The sequence below is a fragment of the Protobothrops mucrosquamatus genome, unplaced genomic scaffold, assembly GCF_001527695.2.
Source record: "Protobothrops mucrosquamatus isolate PMUCROS unplaced genomic scaffold, P.Mucros_1.0 scaffold373, whole genome shotgun sequence".
Lineage (NCBI taxonomy): Eukaryota > Metazoa > Chordata > Lepidosauria > Squamata > Viperidae > Protobothrops > Protobothrops mucrosquamatus.
This window is the reverse complement of record NW_015386705.1, coordinates 251,237-266,168: the sequence shown is the minus strand read 5'-3', so window position 1 is coordinate 266,168 and position 14,932 is coordinate 251,237. Positions and strand designations below refer to the sequence as shown.

The window sequence follows — 14,932 nt, the reverse complement described above, 5'->3', positions numbered from 1 at the left end:
AGGAAGAGGTCAAATTCACCTCTTGTTAGAGTACTACATAGGTAAATGTGCTTCAGCAGCAACCCTCTGGGAAAGATGCCTTTAATAATATGCTCAGTCAGGCCTAAGCCTGAACCTACTTTAAGCTTTTATCCAGAGCAGCTGAGCTTTAGGGCATATATAGATTACGAAGCTAAATGGACCATATGATTATGCTGGCCAAATTTTGAAAATCCAAAGGAAGATTTAAGTTCCTTCTTCTGTCCTTGAAACCCTTTTCTTTACCTATTGAAGCTGAAATTAAAGCCTAGAAAACCAAGTAGAACCTAGTTATTTAAGTAAACCTTTGTAAGGATCTGTTCATGGAATAACATAGGTAGTTTCTGCTTTTGTGTTTCAAGGATCAGCAATAAGTCCAAAGCTATGGACAGTAACCAAAATAAAAGCTTTCCTGTATCTATTCAGGTTGCTCTGAACAAATAATTGCCAGAACAGAGTGTGCTTCTTTTAAAGCAGCCATTTCATCCTAATGGTTTAATTTTTGACCTGGCGATCCAACAAGTCAGAAAACCTGTTGTGTCTTCCAGAATCTAAGAGCCTACCGTCCACAGCAAAAAATATAATATCCCCTTTGCTGTCTTCTTCTCTTGCAGCTTGGATCATGGGGAGCAGTAAAAGTAAACCCAAAGACCCTAGCCAACGGAGACGCAGTTTGGACTCCACAGAAAATATACATGGCAGCTGCTCTACCTCTCAAACGCCCAGCAAGACTACCATCCCAGAAACTCATCGTACTCCTAGTCGGTTATTTGGAAATACAGCTACAGAACCAAAGCTCTTTGGGGGATCAAATACATCAGATATGGTCACTTCTCCTCAGCGCTGTGGCGCCTTAGCTGGTCAGTATGTTTTCTGTCACAGGAAGAACTTTAAATGTAGAACTATTTTGGTCATCTGAAATATACTTCGTTTATGTCTAAAACTGAGGCTTACGGTTAGGGTTAAGAGGATGCAGTGATCAAAAGTTCACGTGATTTGCTTTATTAGGGCTGCGCAAGCCAACACAGTTTGTCGTTGGATTGTATCATGTAAAACAAGATTACATCATGGAAAAAAAGCAAAATGCTCTTCCTTGGCAGCTCCAACTGAAATGTTGTGGCAAACTCCATCTCTTTTCCCAGATTTTTTGTTTTGGTGGAAATGTCTTCTGCACAGATGCCAGCATGTGCAGAGGACAATTGAAGCCAGTGAAGCAGCTGTTTTGATATAGTGCATTGGATCTACTGTAGTGTCTAGAAGAAGAAAGTTTTTCATTTTGTGGAACTGCATCAAAGGGTTTCTTTGTTAATGGCTGAATTAATGTGAAGTGCACTTTCAAGGCTTCCCCATGGTTTCTTCAATTAACCCAGTTTCTAGGCTTTTATGGAATAGTAAATTATAAATTGCGCACACAGGCTGGATAGGTATTACATAATGACTGCATTAGCACAATTCACTGAGATATTAAGTAGCCAAGATGCTGATTTAATATCTTTATGAGGTCAACCTCCACATTCAATGTGTTGTACAAATATAGCCAACCACATGTTTTTAACTTTTGTGTTTGCAGAAGCTATTCTTTTGAATTTCCAATAATACAACGATCCAAACTCAAAATAAGTAGGAATTTCCTAACCAGGATAGCTGTTAAGCTCATCTCCTAGAGTTGAAAGTACTGAATTATTAGAGCTTTATGAGCAAAGATTAGACAGCCATTTGTCTGGGATGGTCTTGCCCCTGGCAAGGAGCTGGCCTAGAAGTCCCTCAAGGTCCTTTTCAATCCTACGATTCTATACATGAAATAGTAAAGATACCAAAATTGCAATGTTTAATTATTTCCCAAAATTATTATTGAATAATGACTACATTAAAAGGAGAAGCAGAATACTCCATTTGCTTATGAATATTAGTATCTAGAAAAGGAGGATGGTCAAATACACAGAAATGGTTCCTGTACAGATAGAGCTCAATCTACAGAGTTCCTTTCAAAAAAGATTCACTACATATGCTTTCATAATGCAATAACAATGCTGATTAATTTCTTGTGGACTGGTGTTTATTGTGTGAATATATTGTTCCAGGTGGAGTCACAACATTTGTGGCCCTCTATGATTATGAGTCACGGACAGAATCAGATCTTTCTTTCAAAAAAGGAGAACGCCTCCAAATCCTCAATAACACGTAAGTACTTTTTGTCACTATAAGAACTTTTGTATTTGGTATAGGTGTTGAGCCAGTTTTCTCTACTAAAATGCTACAGTGATTCAAATATAAAGCTTCTCTCTAATATATTATGTAGAAAGCACTTTTTGTAATCTGCAGCATGGGTATTAAAAGGAACTCTAAGCAATTTTCAAGTCCATTGGAATCGGTCATCTTTGAAATAGATCTTGATGAGTTAAATTTTGTTATCCAGCTTAAATTCATCTGGAATTCAGCAACTGAAGAATTTTTTTAAAAATGGTGGACCATCTATATATCATCTGATGCTGCTAAATCAAGGTCCACAACCCCCGGGCCATGGCCGCTGCCTGTTTGAAACTGGGCTGCGCATAGAGAGCTCTACTCGCGCAAGCGGAGGTGCTTGGGTGGAGGGCGCTTGTGCTCACACATGGAGCTCCACTCACGTGAGTGGAGGGCATTCATGCGAATTGGGCTTCACGTGTGAGCACTCTCTGCTTGCACGAGTGGAGCTTCACACGTGAAACTCCCTTGGCCCGAGTGGAGGGCACATGTTCCTGCTACTTGTACCAATGGAGCTATGCGCATGCGTGTGTGTCTGCCACTCATACACACACACACACACACACGCCAGACTGGGCCATCAAGATGAAAGAGTTGGGGACCATTGTGCTAAACTACAACTTTAGTCTTCCCAGTCCAGGATGAGAGATGCTGAGAATTATAATTATGGATGATTTTGAAAGATACAGGTTGTCCACCCCTATTTATGCTAATAGACATTTTAACACAGAAAAACACAGCGTTCTAAGGAGCATTCTGTCTAGACATATTTTTTTAAAATAGCAAATGTAGTCAAAAGAATGGGGCACTACCATATGCAGCTGCTATGCTTCTCCGATTTGGTGTACTATAAAGTGTGAGGAAACTGTCAGGCTCAACACTTTCCAATTAGCAAATTTCTGGGACTTCTGGGACTTATGGTATTTGAATAGGCTGACCTGTTTTATAAAATCACCATAAAGATAGGCAGGATAAAGACTGAAGAGGATGCTGTTCGTTTAAAATTAGTGGTATTACTAATTAATTAGTGGTATTATTTGCCTTTTAATTGAACAGATAGAAAATAACTCTTCAGGGCAGATGTTGGTCCCTCGTTCTGCTTCCTTGCTGTAAATATTTTTCATTCATTACTCCTCTATCTAAACATTTCATCTGCCCTGAAACCTATCTGAATTTCTGCTTGAAGCCTTCCTCCTTTCTTTCTTAAAGTTATTTTGAACAACAAGGGACGTTTATGAAAGTCTGTGGGTTAATTAATTTCCTTTTTTCCCCTCTCTCTTATAAAGAGAGCATTGTAGCAAATGTTATACTTCTCTGTATAAAGTGCTGTGTTGTGGTTCTTTCCACAATGCCCACCTTGAGAGTTACTAGGATTTTAGTTAATAGACAAAACTTATCCAGACTGAATGTTTGGTTTGTTATTGTATGAAGATGATTAATAGCACTGAATAAAGAAAGAATGAAGCTAAAGAATGGGGGAGAACTATGATAGGCAGTGAGATCTCATTTAGTGAATCGCTTTAAGCAAAAATTGGTCAGATATTTAGTGGGAATGCTTTAATCTAGATTAGTATGCTGAATGGAAGACTATTGGATGAAATGGCCTATATGCCCTCCTCCAACTTTACAATTCTGTGATTCTACAATTTTGAAACAGATTTTGTTATACTATGTCAATATAAGAGTCTCCTGAGCTAAGCAGATTTGAATGTCTGTATTCTCCATTTCATAACCACCAAATCAGTTTCACAAAATTCTTTTAACCTTTAGATTCACTATTATTTTGAAACTGCGTAATACTACGTTATCAATGGTTCCTAAAGATGCAACCCTAAGGAGTCCTTTTCAGATCCATTAAGGGAGCCTTAGGGGGATATCAAAATGGAGATTTTGCAAGGCAGGATGAGCTACGGCATTAAATCTAGCTTATGGCCTCTATATTATGGACCAAACACTTAATCTTGCTTACTCCTCACAGGTGATAGATAGGGACCCATAAGTGGGTCTGGCTCTTTCATTGTGGAGACTAACCTGGGTAAGATCTATTTTTCAGCCAGAGGCATAGTAGCCAATGTGGCCATTAGGGAAAAACTTTCATTGAAACACTACAACATGGACTCAGAATCAAAGTCAGTCCTTCTATCAGGTCCAATCAGTAGTGGCAAAGTATTTGGAGAGGCCCTGAATGGTATCTTGAGACTGAGGACTAAAAAGGAGCTTTATCTGTCACCTGCAAAGTTGAGAAATACTCTCAAGTATCGGTTATCAGAAGACTGCTTCAAGGGGAGAGACATGGCCTTCTTACTATATCTAACTCACTATGAGTTAAATATAGATACCAGGATGAGGGAACATGAGACAGGGTTCACTTCCTAAGTTTTGTAGATCACAAAGTTTGGGTGGGGAAAAAAGCAAAAGACAGGATACATTTCCTTGAAGTCTACATGGTATGTCTCACCCAAGAATATTCCAGACTTGTCACCATCCCAACACAGAGTCTCCCAGTGGAGCACCAGACCTTCTAATCAAATCATCCACGTGGATCCCACAACTGTACTCCTAAAGACTAAGTTTGAATACCACATGAATTAGGATATGATATTGAATTCATACAGACCATCTTAGTCAATACTTCTTCCAGCTGAGCATCAGAAGTAGCTCTTAGCCTTAACCACATCATCTAGCCAGACCCCATCAGTAGGAACCTGGACCCAAATTTTATGTCTTTCAACAGGACCAGGAAACAATTGTTTCTTCCTTTGGCTACAAATGCAATATCCAGCTAAAGAAAAAATGACATAAATGGCACATCAAAATCTGCATGAGAAGAGTCTCAGACAGTCTTATAGTATCTGTAAAACAGCCCATCTTGGACTGCAAAGCTTCAACAACTATAGTCTTCAGGGGAATCAAGACCTGAATCAGGCTAGGTTAAGCAATATAGAATAAGCCTATTCCATGGAGAATAGGAAGAAGTACAACCATTTCAATTCTTGGACATAATGCATCTGTAGTGTTGCCAAAGGACCTCTAAGTTGTCCTTTATTAGACAAACACATTGAATTCTTATACCTCAGTTGAAGCATCAGGGAGCAGTCCTCTCCTATTTTGAGATGTCCTGGCTCTACTATAAAAAAAACAATATATTGGACTTAACACAATGATCCACTTGGTACCACAGAGACAGGTCATCCAGCCCAACTACCTCCACATCCGCAAAAGAAAAAAAAGGAAAAATATATAATAAGCCCATCAATATTGCAAATAAACATTGTTTCACTGTCATACTCTCCTACTTTTATGAAATGTTTTTTTTTCTGGATTGTCACTGTGAAATTGGGATGAAGGTGTCTCTTCCTGAAGAAAGCAATTTCAAAACTTTCTAGATTGGCATTGAAAGTGCGTGGGAGGGAGATGCCCACTATAAAATGCCTTGTTTCTACTATAGAAAAGAGAAACGATCAGTCCAATCTATTGTTCTCGCTTTCAATAATGTTCTAAAACTACACTTCTTCTAATCTAAGCTCTGTCTGTTTCTCTTTCATTCTCTTTTATCCTGTTCCTCATGCTTTCATTTAGGCGAAAAGTGGATGTCAGGTGTGTATCTTTTTTTTTTATATTGGGGGGAAAAAAAGTACTAACCAATGTTTTCATATCTGCAGTATGGAAAAAGGATTGAATGTTAAGGGCTGTTTAAGATGCTTGATTCTGTAAATTATGCATAAATCCTAGCCTTTTATTTTTATACGATATTGGTTTTATGAGTTCTTTCTTCTTACATTCCAGCAAACTATGCATTTTTTAAGCACTGTTCCCAATAAGCTTTGGCCTTTGGGTATTCTTATGGTTTCAAATAAGAATTGAGAGAAACCATGAGCATCAACTTAAATATTTTAAGAATGAAAAAACTGGGTCTCACACCACATAAACAAACAGTATTGAATATTCCTCTGCAAGCCAAGGGGTTTAGTATAGTTGTGTATAATTTTTCATATAGTTTAGTGAAAGGAAATACACAAAATTGGATCTGTCAATTTCTAAGTGAATGGATTAATATATTCTAGAATGTTGGTGCATTTGTGTGCATGTACACTTCTAATGTAGCAAGCAGACATTTGCTTCAGTCATGAATGGAAGAAGTTCAACAAAGGTTAAATCCATTCCAAACATTTATACCAAAGATAAAAACCTGATATAGAAATAGATATGGTAATGACATTTCCTCCTTTCGTGTGTTATGTGCGTGTCTGTAAAATAGAGGCTGGGTCTGTCTGGGGTTTTCTATTCTTCCCTCCTATTATGCACAATAAACACCAGAAGAAGTTGAATGTTGTTTTTTCTTCAAGGACAGTTGGCATTTCTGTGATTTTTTTTCTTTGTTCCTCTAGAGATAAAACAGATTCTGCAGTACCCTTTTTGTTGTTGTTGTTGAAACATTTCCTTTTTCTGACATAAGGAAAGACTGCATAAAAATTCCCTACCAGTATCAATTAGTTATTAGAAGCAAAACCACACTCGTTTTTGCTCTGCAAGTGACCTCTATAAATTACAGTTGAAAAATGCAATGCTCACTCGTGCCTCAGTAGTCTGAATGGCGTTTTCCTGACTGCACTGCTAGGCTGTCAGGGACGATTGCAGAAATGGGGACCAAAAACACTCCAGTGAAATGCTTCTAAATTTTACCGTTAGTTATTCAGCTGCCCAGTGGGTGGAGAATGACTAACTTGTCTAGTTTTAAATATGAACAGTTTTTCCCTTTTAAATGATCTAACTCACACACATCTGAATGTGTATATTGTTCAGCAATGTTGGAGCGGGTGGGCTAGAATCTATGGGTTGGGTTTTGAGGTACAGGTAATCTTTGACTTACAGTCGGTCACTTTAACATCTGATCAAAGTTACAATATGACCCAGATTTGAAATTCCAATCACTGCACTTCAGATAACTGCCAGGCATTTATGACCACTTGCAGCATCCTGCAGTCATAGGATTGCGTTTTACACGGTTTTGACAAAAACTGGCCTTTACTTTTGGTTTTTGGCAAAAATGATCCATAGCAAACCATAGGTTCACTGAACAACTGCAGCATTCGCTTAATGACCATGACAGTTGCTTAAAGACCACCACAAAAATAATAAAATCTGGTTGGTCACGTGGCTGACCTGATTTACAATCCATCACCACTTATGATTGTAATGAGCATCACAGTTGTAACCTGAGGTCTACCTGTATGTCAGTGAGAGGAGGGAGGGACCATTCCTTCTTGAGTTATTATCCAACCTGGCTAGCAAAGATCACTAAGATGAAAACACTTTCAAGTCCGTGTTACATGCTATACAGTTTCATTTACCCCTTCCCTGTTTTTATTTCCTTATTTGGTGCTATTAACATCTGCATGCTTAGTAACCATGTAATTGGTTAAAAGAAGCCAAATAAAAAGTGCTATTTTTGCATTTTCCCCCTAAGGAATGAAAGTATTAGTGGCTTATCTTTTCTCTGACAAACACCTGCTTTTTTCATCTGTTGAGGTTCTTTCACTGACCCAGCTGCATGCCCTTTATCTCTAAATTTGGTGTACAGCCATGTAGTACACCACAGAAGGGGGGAAAAATACTGCCTACACAAACATAAACAACACACACACATACATAATCTTGATAATGTGTCTGTTGGAGCTCTTAAGTGTGGAGGCTGAAGAGTTTTTTTAAATCAGAAAATATCCTGATTGTCCCAACCAGAAATGTAAATCTTGAATTTTATGTGGCCTTAGCCCATTTTTTTTTATTATGATAGTTCTTAAGATTGAAGAAAAACATTTCTAATAGCCAACAGTGTCAAGGTCAAAACATGTTCACAGATAAAGTTTCTCTTGCAGCATTACCATTCTGAAATAGTAATATATCAGGACTTTTTTTAAAAAAATCCTATGGTTTTGATAATATATATATGGACGCTGCAAATAAAATAAAGTTCTGAGTATTTCTTGCTGACACTGGTTGGAAAGAGTTCATCTGAATGTCTATGGATATTCTCAATCATCCAGGTCATGGTTGTCCCAAAGGTCCTTTTTCCAAAAGACTTTCTTGGTTTTTTTTCTTTGAAAATGTCCCACTTCTCATTCAAGAAGATTCTTCAGTTCTGAAGGTTCATCTTAACTTAAGAGGAATGTTCAAATCCATTAAGAACTCAAGTCAGGAACATATGGAGTCTGAACAAATAGAAAGTTCCAACAAGTGCGTGTACAGTATCATAGTGTGGAAGAAACTAGTTGATCCTGGTTACATGTTTAAAATATGCAGGTTTTTTTTAAAAAAAATCTGTTTTTAACACCAGTGAGCAACTGTTGTTGTCTTCAGTTTTCAGAGATACTTTGGATGCTTCTGCATAACAACACATGAATATTTGTAGCTTCCAAATGGAAGGGAATTAAAGTTTCTAGGTTTTGGAGGGCAGCTGTATTAAATGTTTGACATGTGGGTCAACAGTCTTCCTTATAAATGCCATTCCTGCAATCTAAATCAAAATTATAACTGAGTTTAAGCACCATTGAGACTGGCATAAGGGGGATGTAGACTCTTATTCATCTCTCAGGAAGTTCTCTTACATGAGGTCTCTTACAATAAATGGCTGACTAGTCTTGTTGTTTAGCTGTTCTCCTATTGATGAATCCCTCAAAAGTGAACTATGAGAACCATTTGGATTTTTCCAGCCAACCTTGTCAAACTACTGAGCAAATCTTGCATTTTGCAGTCCTCTCAATCCTCAAATGTAAACATCACTATTAATTTCTAAGTTTTCATTTTCTTTTATTTTAAAAAAAATCAGTTTTCACTGTAAACTCTTACAGAATTTTTAATTGCAAAGCAACTGTGTGGGTTTTTTTTAACTTGGATTAAATGTAATGAAATACAGTTAATATGCTACTGCTCATATAAATAATGCCAAGGAAAAGAAACAGCCATCACAAGGAGATGAGTTTTCCTTTAAATGGCTTTGTTGTGAAGCCTGTAGGAGGGAAATGAATTTTAAGCCATATAGTCGAACAATATCCAATATCACTTCACTGTTGGAACTGCGGATAAATGCTGGGTTCTCACAGTGATATTGTGGCAGTAATGAACTGCAATTTCTTGGATGGCCGTGGTGCCTGGCCTTCTGCCTAGCAACCTTTTGCAGAGGGAGGAAGTTTCCAAAAGAAAAAGCACATTCCATTGGCAAGTTGTGTTGAAGGAGCAGCAAGATTTCATCACCATGTTATAGTTAACTCCAGGACTTAAGCAGATGTAGGCAGAGGGGTGGAAAGCGTTTTAAACTCTCTTTAATATTGGTGATTACATGATTTGATGAGAGATAATAATATTTGCTTCTTTTAAAAACAATAACTGTTGTCATAGGGTTATTGCAACAACAAAAACAATTCTCTATTATCCATCCATTATAATTAGTCCCCCTGAGTTTTAAAGAAGTTGACATTCAAAACCTCTAGAAATTTGGGAAGGCTGATTTGGGTGATATTTCTCAATTTGAGAGCTGGTTCGTGTTCTTATTAGTGTAGTGAATATGCATAGAAATTTTTTCAGTTTGATACATTCCGATTTAGACTCATACGTTCAACCACAGTTTCAACTGAGAAACTGTGAACATCCTAGACTAAGCTAAATGCAAAAACAGTAGGGAATCCCTGGAAGTTTTGCATTTAAACAAATCAGCCACCAACAGACACATAAACCATATTTTCACACAATTAAAAATACAATAAGAAAGCTAAGAAGGAAAGAAAAAGACCATAATACATCCTCTCTAGCAGCCAACATCCAAATAAGCAGGGATTAACACCCAACAAAAATCAAGCAGAAAATAAATCCCTAATCAAAGCCTGCCAAGGAGCAAACCACACTCCACCAATATGCTCAGGGCAAGCTTCTCTATGTAAAGAGGGAAGCAAACATCCCACTTATTCAAACTGATAATGGGTTTTGGGGTAATAAAGCATCTGAAGCAAGCAACCAAGCTCAAAGAACATCAACAACATCACAGTTCAACCCTAAGCTAGATATATTGTCTTCTATTGGAGTATTCATATTTCAAAAGAATTGGCATCCAATTAGCTCCCTCATTCTTTAAAAGTAGAATAAAGGTTAAGCCGAACCACAGCCAGCTGTCCATGTGAATTCTCCAATTTGTTTCAAAATAGAGATTCATATGTCATCTCATTAAGTCATTCCACTGAAATGGATGGAAAAGTAGTTATTGGCAGGAGATTTTCCACATTGTATGTAGTTATCAGACTGGAAGCAGATTATGGGTTCAAAATAAGTTGAAGATAATTCTATCATTCTCTCCTGTTCCTCATTTACCTTACATTTATTCCATGATACAATGTCTTCCGAGAAATACTCTCCTGTCATGTTAGAGTGGCTAAAATTTGGGGAGTTTCCAGATGCTTAGAATTTTCCTTTGCTTACTATTTCCTCATTTGTTTTTTGGCTCTTTTTTTCTACTTCCATATTATTTAGCTTAAATAAAGGGGACTCGAAGGAGAACCTAGAAAAGCACCTGATAGTCTGTCTATAAGTGGTAACTGATACATTATGACAAAGCAGCATCTCAGAAGTTTTTGTCAGTGCTATCTATACATTGAGACTTTTATCTGAAAATATTGCCATGTTAATGACAAACGTTTGGTAGGTAGGCAGTTTTTCTGTGATCATAATACATCTACGTATATAATATATATTATTTCATGCTTCAGTGATTCTACTTTGTCTGTAACAAATATCTTTCTGAGCTGAAATGTAAGTGTAGTAATAGCTGCATATGCGTCTGAGTTCCATGATTCTATAAGATTCCAATGCTAGTGGAAAATTCTGAAAAGCATATTTCCAGACTGTCTAGTAAGATTTGGGAAAGACAAAGGCAGTCCTCTGCTGAATTGAAGAAGTCCAAAGGGATAAACTCAAAGAGATAAACTGTTTCCAGAATCAAATTGCTTTAAATAACAAGAGGCTTCTATTCTTCTCCTGAAATTATGTTTCTATATTTGAAACACAATAACTCTAATGGGGCTCTGTGAAAAACCAGAAAGTAAAAATTTACTATCTTTTATGTGAGAATGTTTGAAGTACAGTGGTACCTTGGTACTCATCATTAATTGGTTCCATGGGGTACGGTGAGTACCAAACAAATTTTCCCCACAAGGAATAATGTAGTGAGTCAAAAGATAGCCAACACTGACAAGTTCTAGCTTTTGTGTTGAGTACCAAACAAATGGATAAAATTTCTGCATCAAAATGCGTTGAGTACAAAATATGATGAGTTTCAAAGCAGTTGAATACCAAGGTACCGCTGTATTTGCAAAGGTTATAATTTTTGCTGTAATATTTCCTGTGATTTGAAGGCATTATCTGATTATATCCCCAATATTTTATTGAATCTTTGCTTCCTACTGTATACTATTTCCCGAGATGGGTGGGTTAATAGATTTGATTATATCTTCTGCAAAACTTAATTTTATTTATCCCATTTGTGTCTGCATCCTTCCTTTGAGAGCTCAAGACAAGTGAATATTTTTCTTTTCATTCTACCCATTTTATCCTACAGGAAACCCTGCAGTGTAGGTTATGCTCAGAAAGGATGTAACTGAGTCAGAGGCATCTAACCTCTATTACATCTGAAAAGGGCCTTGCTGATTCATTTAGGTCAACTCATCTTTTTCATATCTTCTTCTCCTAAGTGATTCTTCTTAGAAGTTGCTGATCTTTTGATATCCTCCCTAAAGATTATGCTAGAAGAAAATTATACACACACACACACACACACAAATTTAGCTTCCCCCTGTGGGGAAAATCAGACAGACACTGATATGTCATGACCAGAGGGAGGACCTCTGCTCGTTTTCTAATATGCAGGGAATCATCTTCAGGTTTTCTTTTCAAGTGAATACTATTCTGACTCTCTGATTCAGTTCCTCCCAATTTCAAGAATTTTCTTGGACTTGAGCTTTGAGAACCTGTGAATGGAAAAAGAAAAAATTGACAACTCCTTTTAAGTTTCTCTAGGCATACTGGGCTGTTTTACTATACCTTCCCAAAAAGTCTTTATTCTCATAGGACCAGGTCTAATTTCATTGAGCTATACGATGGAGCTGAAGGCATTAATTGAACATTGGCAGGTTTAACAAGCCAATCTGTTTAACTCTAAATTAAATGTTTAAGTGGAGATGTAAACAACATCAACTTAAAGATCTCCACAGATGCTGCTTTTAATAAGATGGAGAAAGTCAATTGTATTTGAAATATTCATAATAGCTGAGTAGCTCTTTCCCTAAAGTAAATTTCTATTATAGGAAAATGTAGGAACCAGCACATAGCAAAGCCTTCTTGAACCTGATGCCCTCCAGCTATGTTGGACTTTAATTTGCATAGATGTTCAGCCTGCATATCTGGAGGACACTAAGCTAGAGAATCAGCATGTGGTTGTGAGGATGTAGCTAACATTTATTGTCTAATCACCATGTCACTTGAGGATGAAAGCTCAACTAGTAAATTCCCTTGGTTCTTGGTACTCTGAGCATGCAGCTGAAGTGCGATTTTGCAGACTCTGGGACGCTCTGTTTTATCACATGAGCACATCCACTTTGTCATCATGGCCCTATGACTCTGCACCTGGAGGATATTGCAAGTATGCAACTTCCACCTTCTATCCATTTCTGTAATCTGAAACCACACCTTTCAATGGCTAGCTAATCTTTACCATGCCTCTATGTAAAAAAATTATGACCAGGAATCAGAATGTCTCAAAAGAGACTGTGTGAACATCTATGTAGTATTTTCTTGGCAACAGTACAGAGGTAGCTTGTCTTATTTCAGGATAGCTGCCCAATTTCCCAGTTTAGATTACAGACCCAGTGGTCTGAATCCTGGTAGTCTCTGAATCCAAAACCAACCAGTCCAAACTACAGTACTTAGTTTTTTTCAAGATCCTAAGCTCTTCTGGGAGTTTAAAAAAGCTATTCTGAAGACCTGTGGATATCTTTCCTACAACTATTGAGCATTGAACTATTGTCCTAAAGCTAATGCTCTAGATATAGTTATCCAAAGTGTGAAGGTCTGTGAGTTCAATTTCCAGTAGAAAGTTTGAGCCCACAGTATAATATCTAGCTATGTCTGGTGATTCCCAATAAGGATAAAACTGGTGGCCAATGTACAAGATCCATTTGGTGCTGCCATCAGCTGGACGTTCTAGTTATTCTGCAGAAATAATTTTAAATAGTCTTTGTTAGCAGCTGTTTCATTGATGTCCAGGGTTCTTTGGAGCCTGAACACCTGCTTTTAAAACTGTGTTTTCAGTTGTTTTCAGGGAAGGTATTTTTTGGCAAAAGTAGTTTAAAATATTTTGCTGTCTAAAGTGTGAAATTCAAAATAGCATATACAGTATGTCATAACAAAAAGATTTTTTTTAGTGCTGCTGCTTTTTAATTGCAAATAAGACCATCATTTTTCCTCTGGCCTTTCTGGGAGAAATAGTGGTTAGTTTTCCATAATAACCAAAGGTGTCTGAGTGAGAGATCAAGTCATCAAATCTGTTGTGACATTGCAGCACAACCTCTACCCCTTAAAGTTTTCCATCAATCATCACAATACAAGTACAAAAGCGTAGTATTTGCATTTGACATCGCAGCCCATACTTTGTCATTTCAGCATCACAATGGTTAGACCTCTGATAATTGGGGCAATGCTATGTTTTTTGTTTTATTTTGTTTGTAGGGGAAAGGGACAAGTCCAGGTATTTCTTCTAGTATGAAAATTAAAGTTTTAAAAGCAATGTTACTCTAGTGATTATGATGAAAGCCTTTGTTCCTGTTGTGGTCTCCCACAATTATAATACCCAAGACAAATATGTTGTTTCATTGAGAATTGCTCCTTAAATAACACCCTATCCTTCTCCTCTCTCCTCTTGGGATATTTTTCAGTGTTGTCATATTTGAGTGACTGTTGTGATCTCCCCGTGTGTGTTCAGCTAATCAGCATTCCAAAATATATCAAAAGTGGGGGGGGGGGTCAGAGGAGAGGAACAGAGCTCCATTGTGCGTAATAATTTCCCTGTTCCTGGTATTTCCAGATAGAAGACTTCTTAAATAAAGGATCAACACATAGAGGACAGTGTTAAGCAGAATGGAGTAGTTCTCAGGAATGCTTTAACATTGCGTTTCCTACATCCAGCAGGGAGCCATCCTAATAGGCATCCAGAACCCTATTTTAAATTCTTCGCAGGGAGATCCTTCTAAATTCTGACACCTCAAATAGCAGTACCTCTGCAAGCTAGCTGACATTCCCCTCAAATTTGCCCATTACCTTCTAAAATTTCTCTGCTTCAGTCACAGTATGATTATGTAATTATTATTATTATTATTATTATTATTATTATTATTATTATTATTATTTATTTATTTATTTATTTATTTATTTATTTATTTATTTATTTATTAAATTTATATACCGCCCTATCTCCCTTGCGGGACTCAGGGCGGTGAACAGGCGATACTAAAAACCACGATAATAAATAAATAGTTTGTTTTAAAATCGAATTAAATAACAGGCCTGTTCTAAAAACACACCCGTAAAAAACCCCCCACTGAAACACAATCAAACTACGCCAGGCCGGCCGCAC

General features: G+C 37.3%; 1 protein-coding gene across 1 annotated transcript in view; it reads left to right on the top strand.

Annotated features, from left to right (window-relative positions):
• Positions 1–637: 637 nt before the first annotated feature.
• The window catches only part of SRC (SRC proto-oncogene, non-receptor tyrosine kinase), a 35,456-nt gene continuing 21,161 nt past the window's right edge, over positions 638–14,932 (top strand). The window contains exons 1-2 of the mRNA XM_015815745.1: positions 638–878; positions 2,100–2,199. Of these exons, the coding sequence (XP_015671231.1) occupies positions 641–878; positions 2,100–2,199 (338 nt within the window). The 5' untranslated portion in view covers positions 638–640. The remainder of the gene's footprint in view (positions 879–2,099; positions 2,200–14,932) is intronic.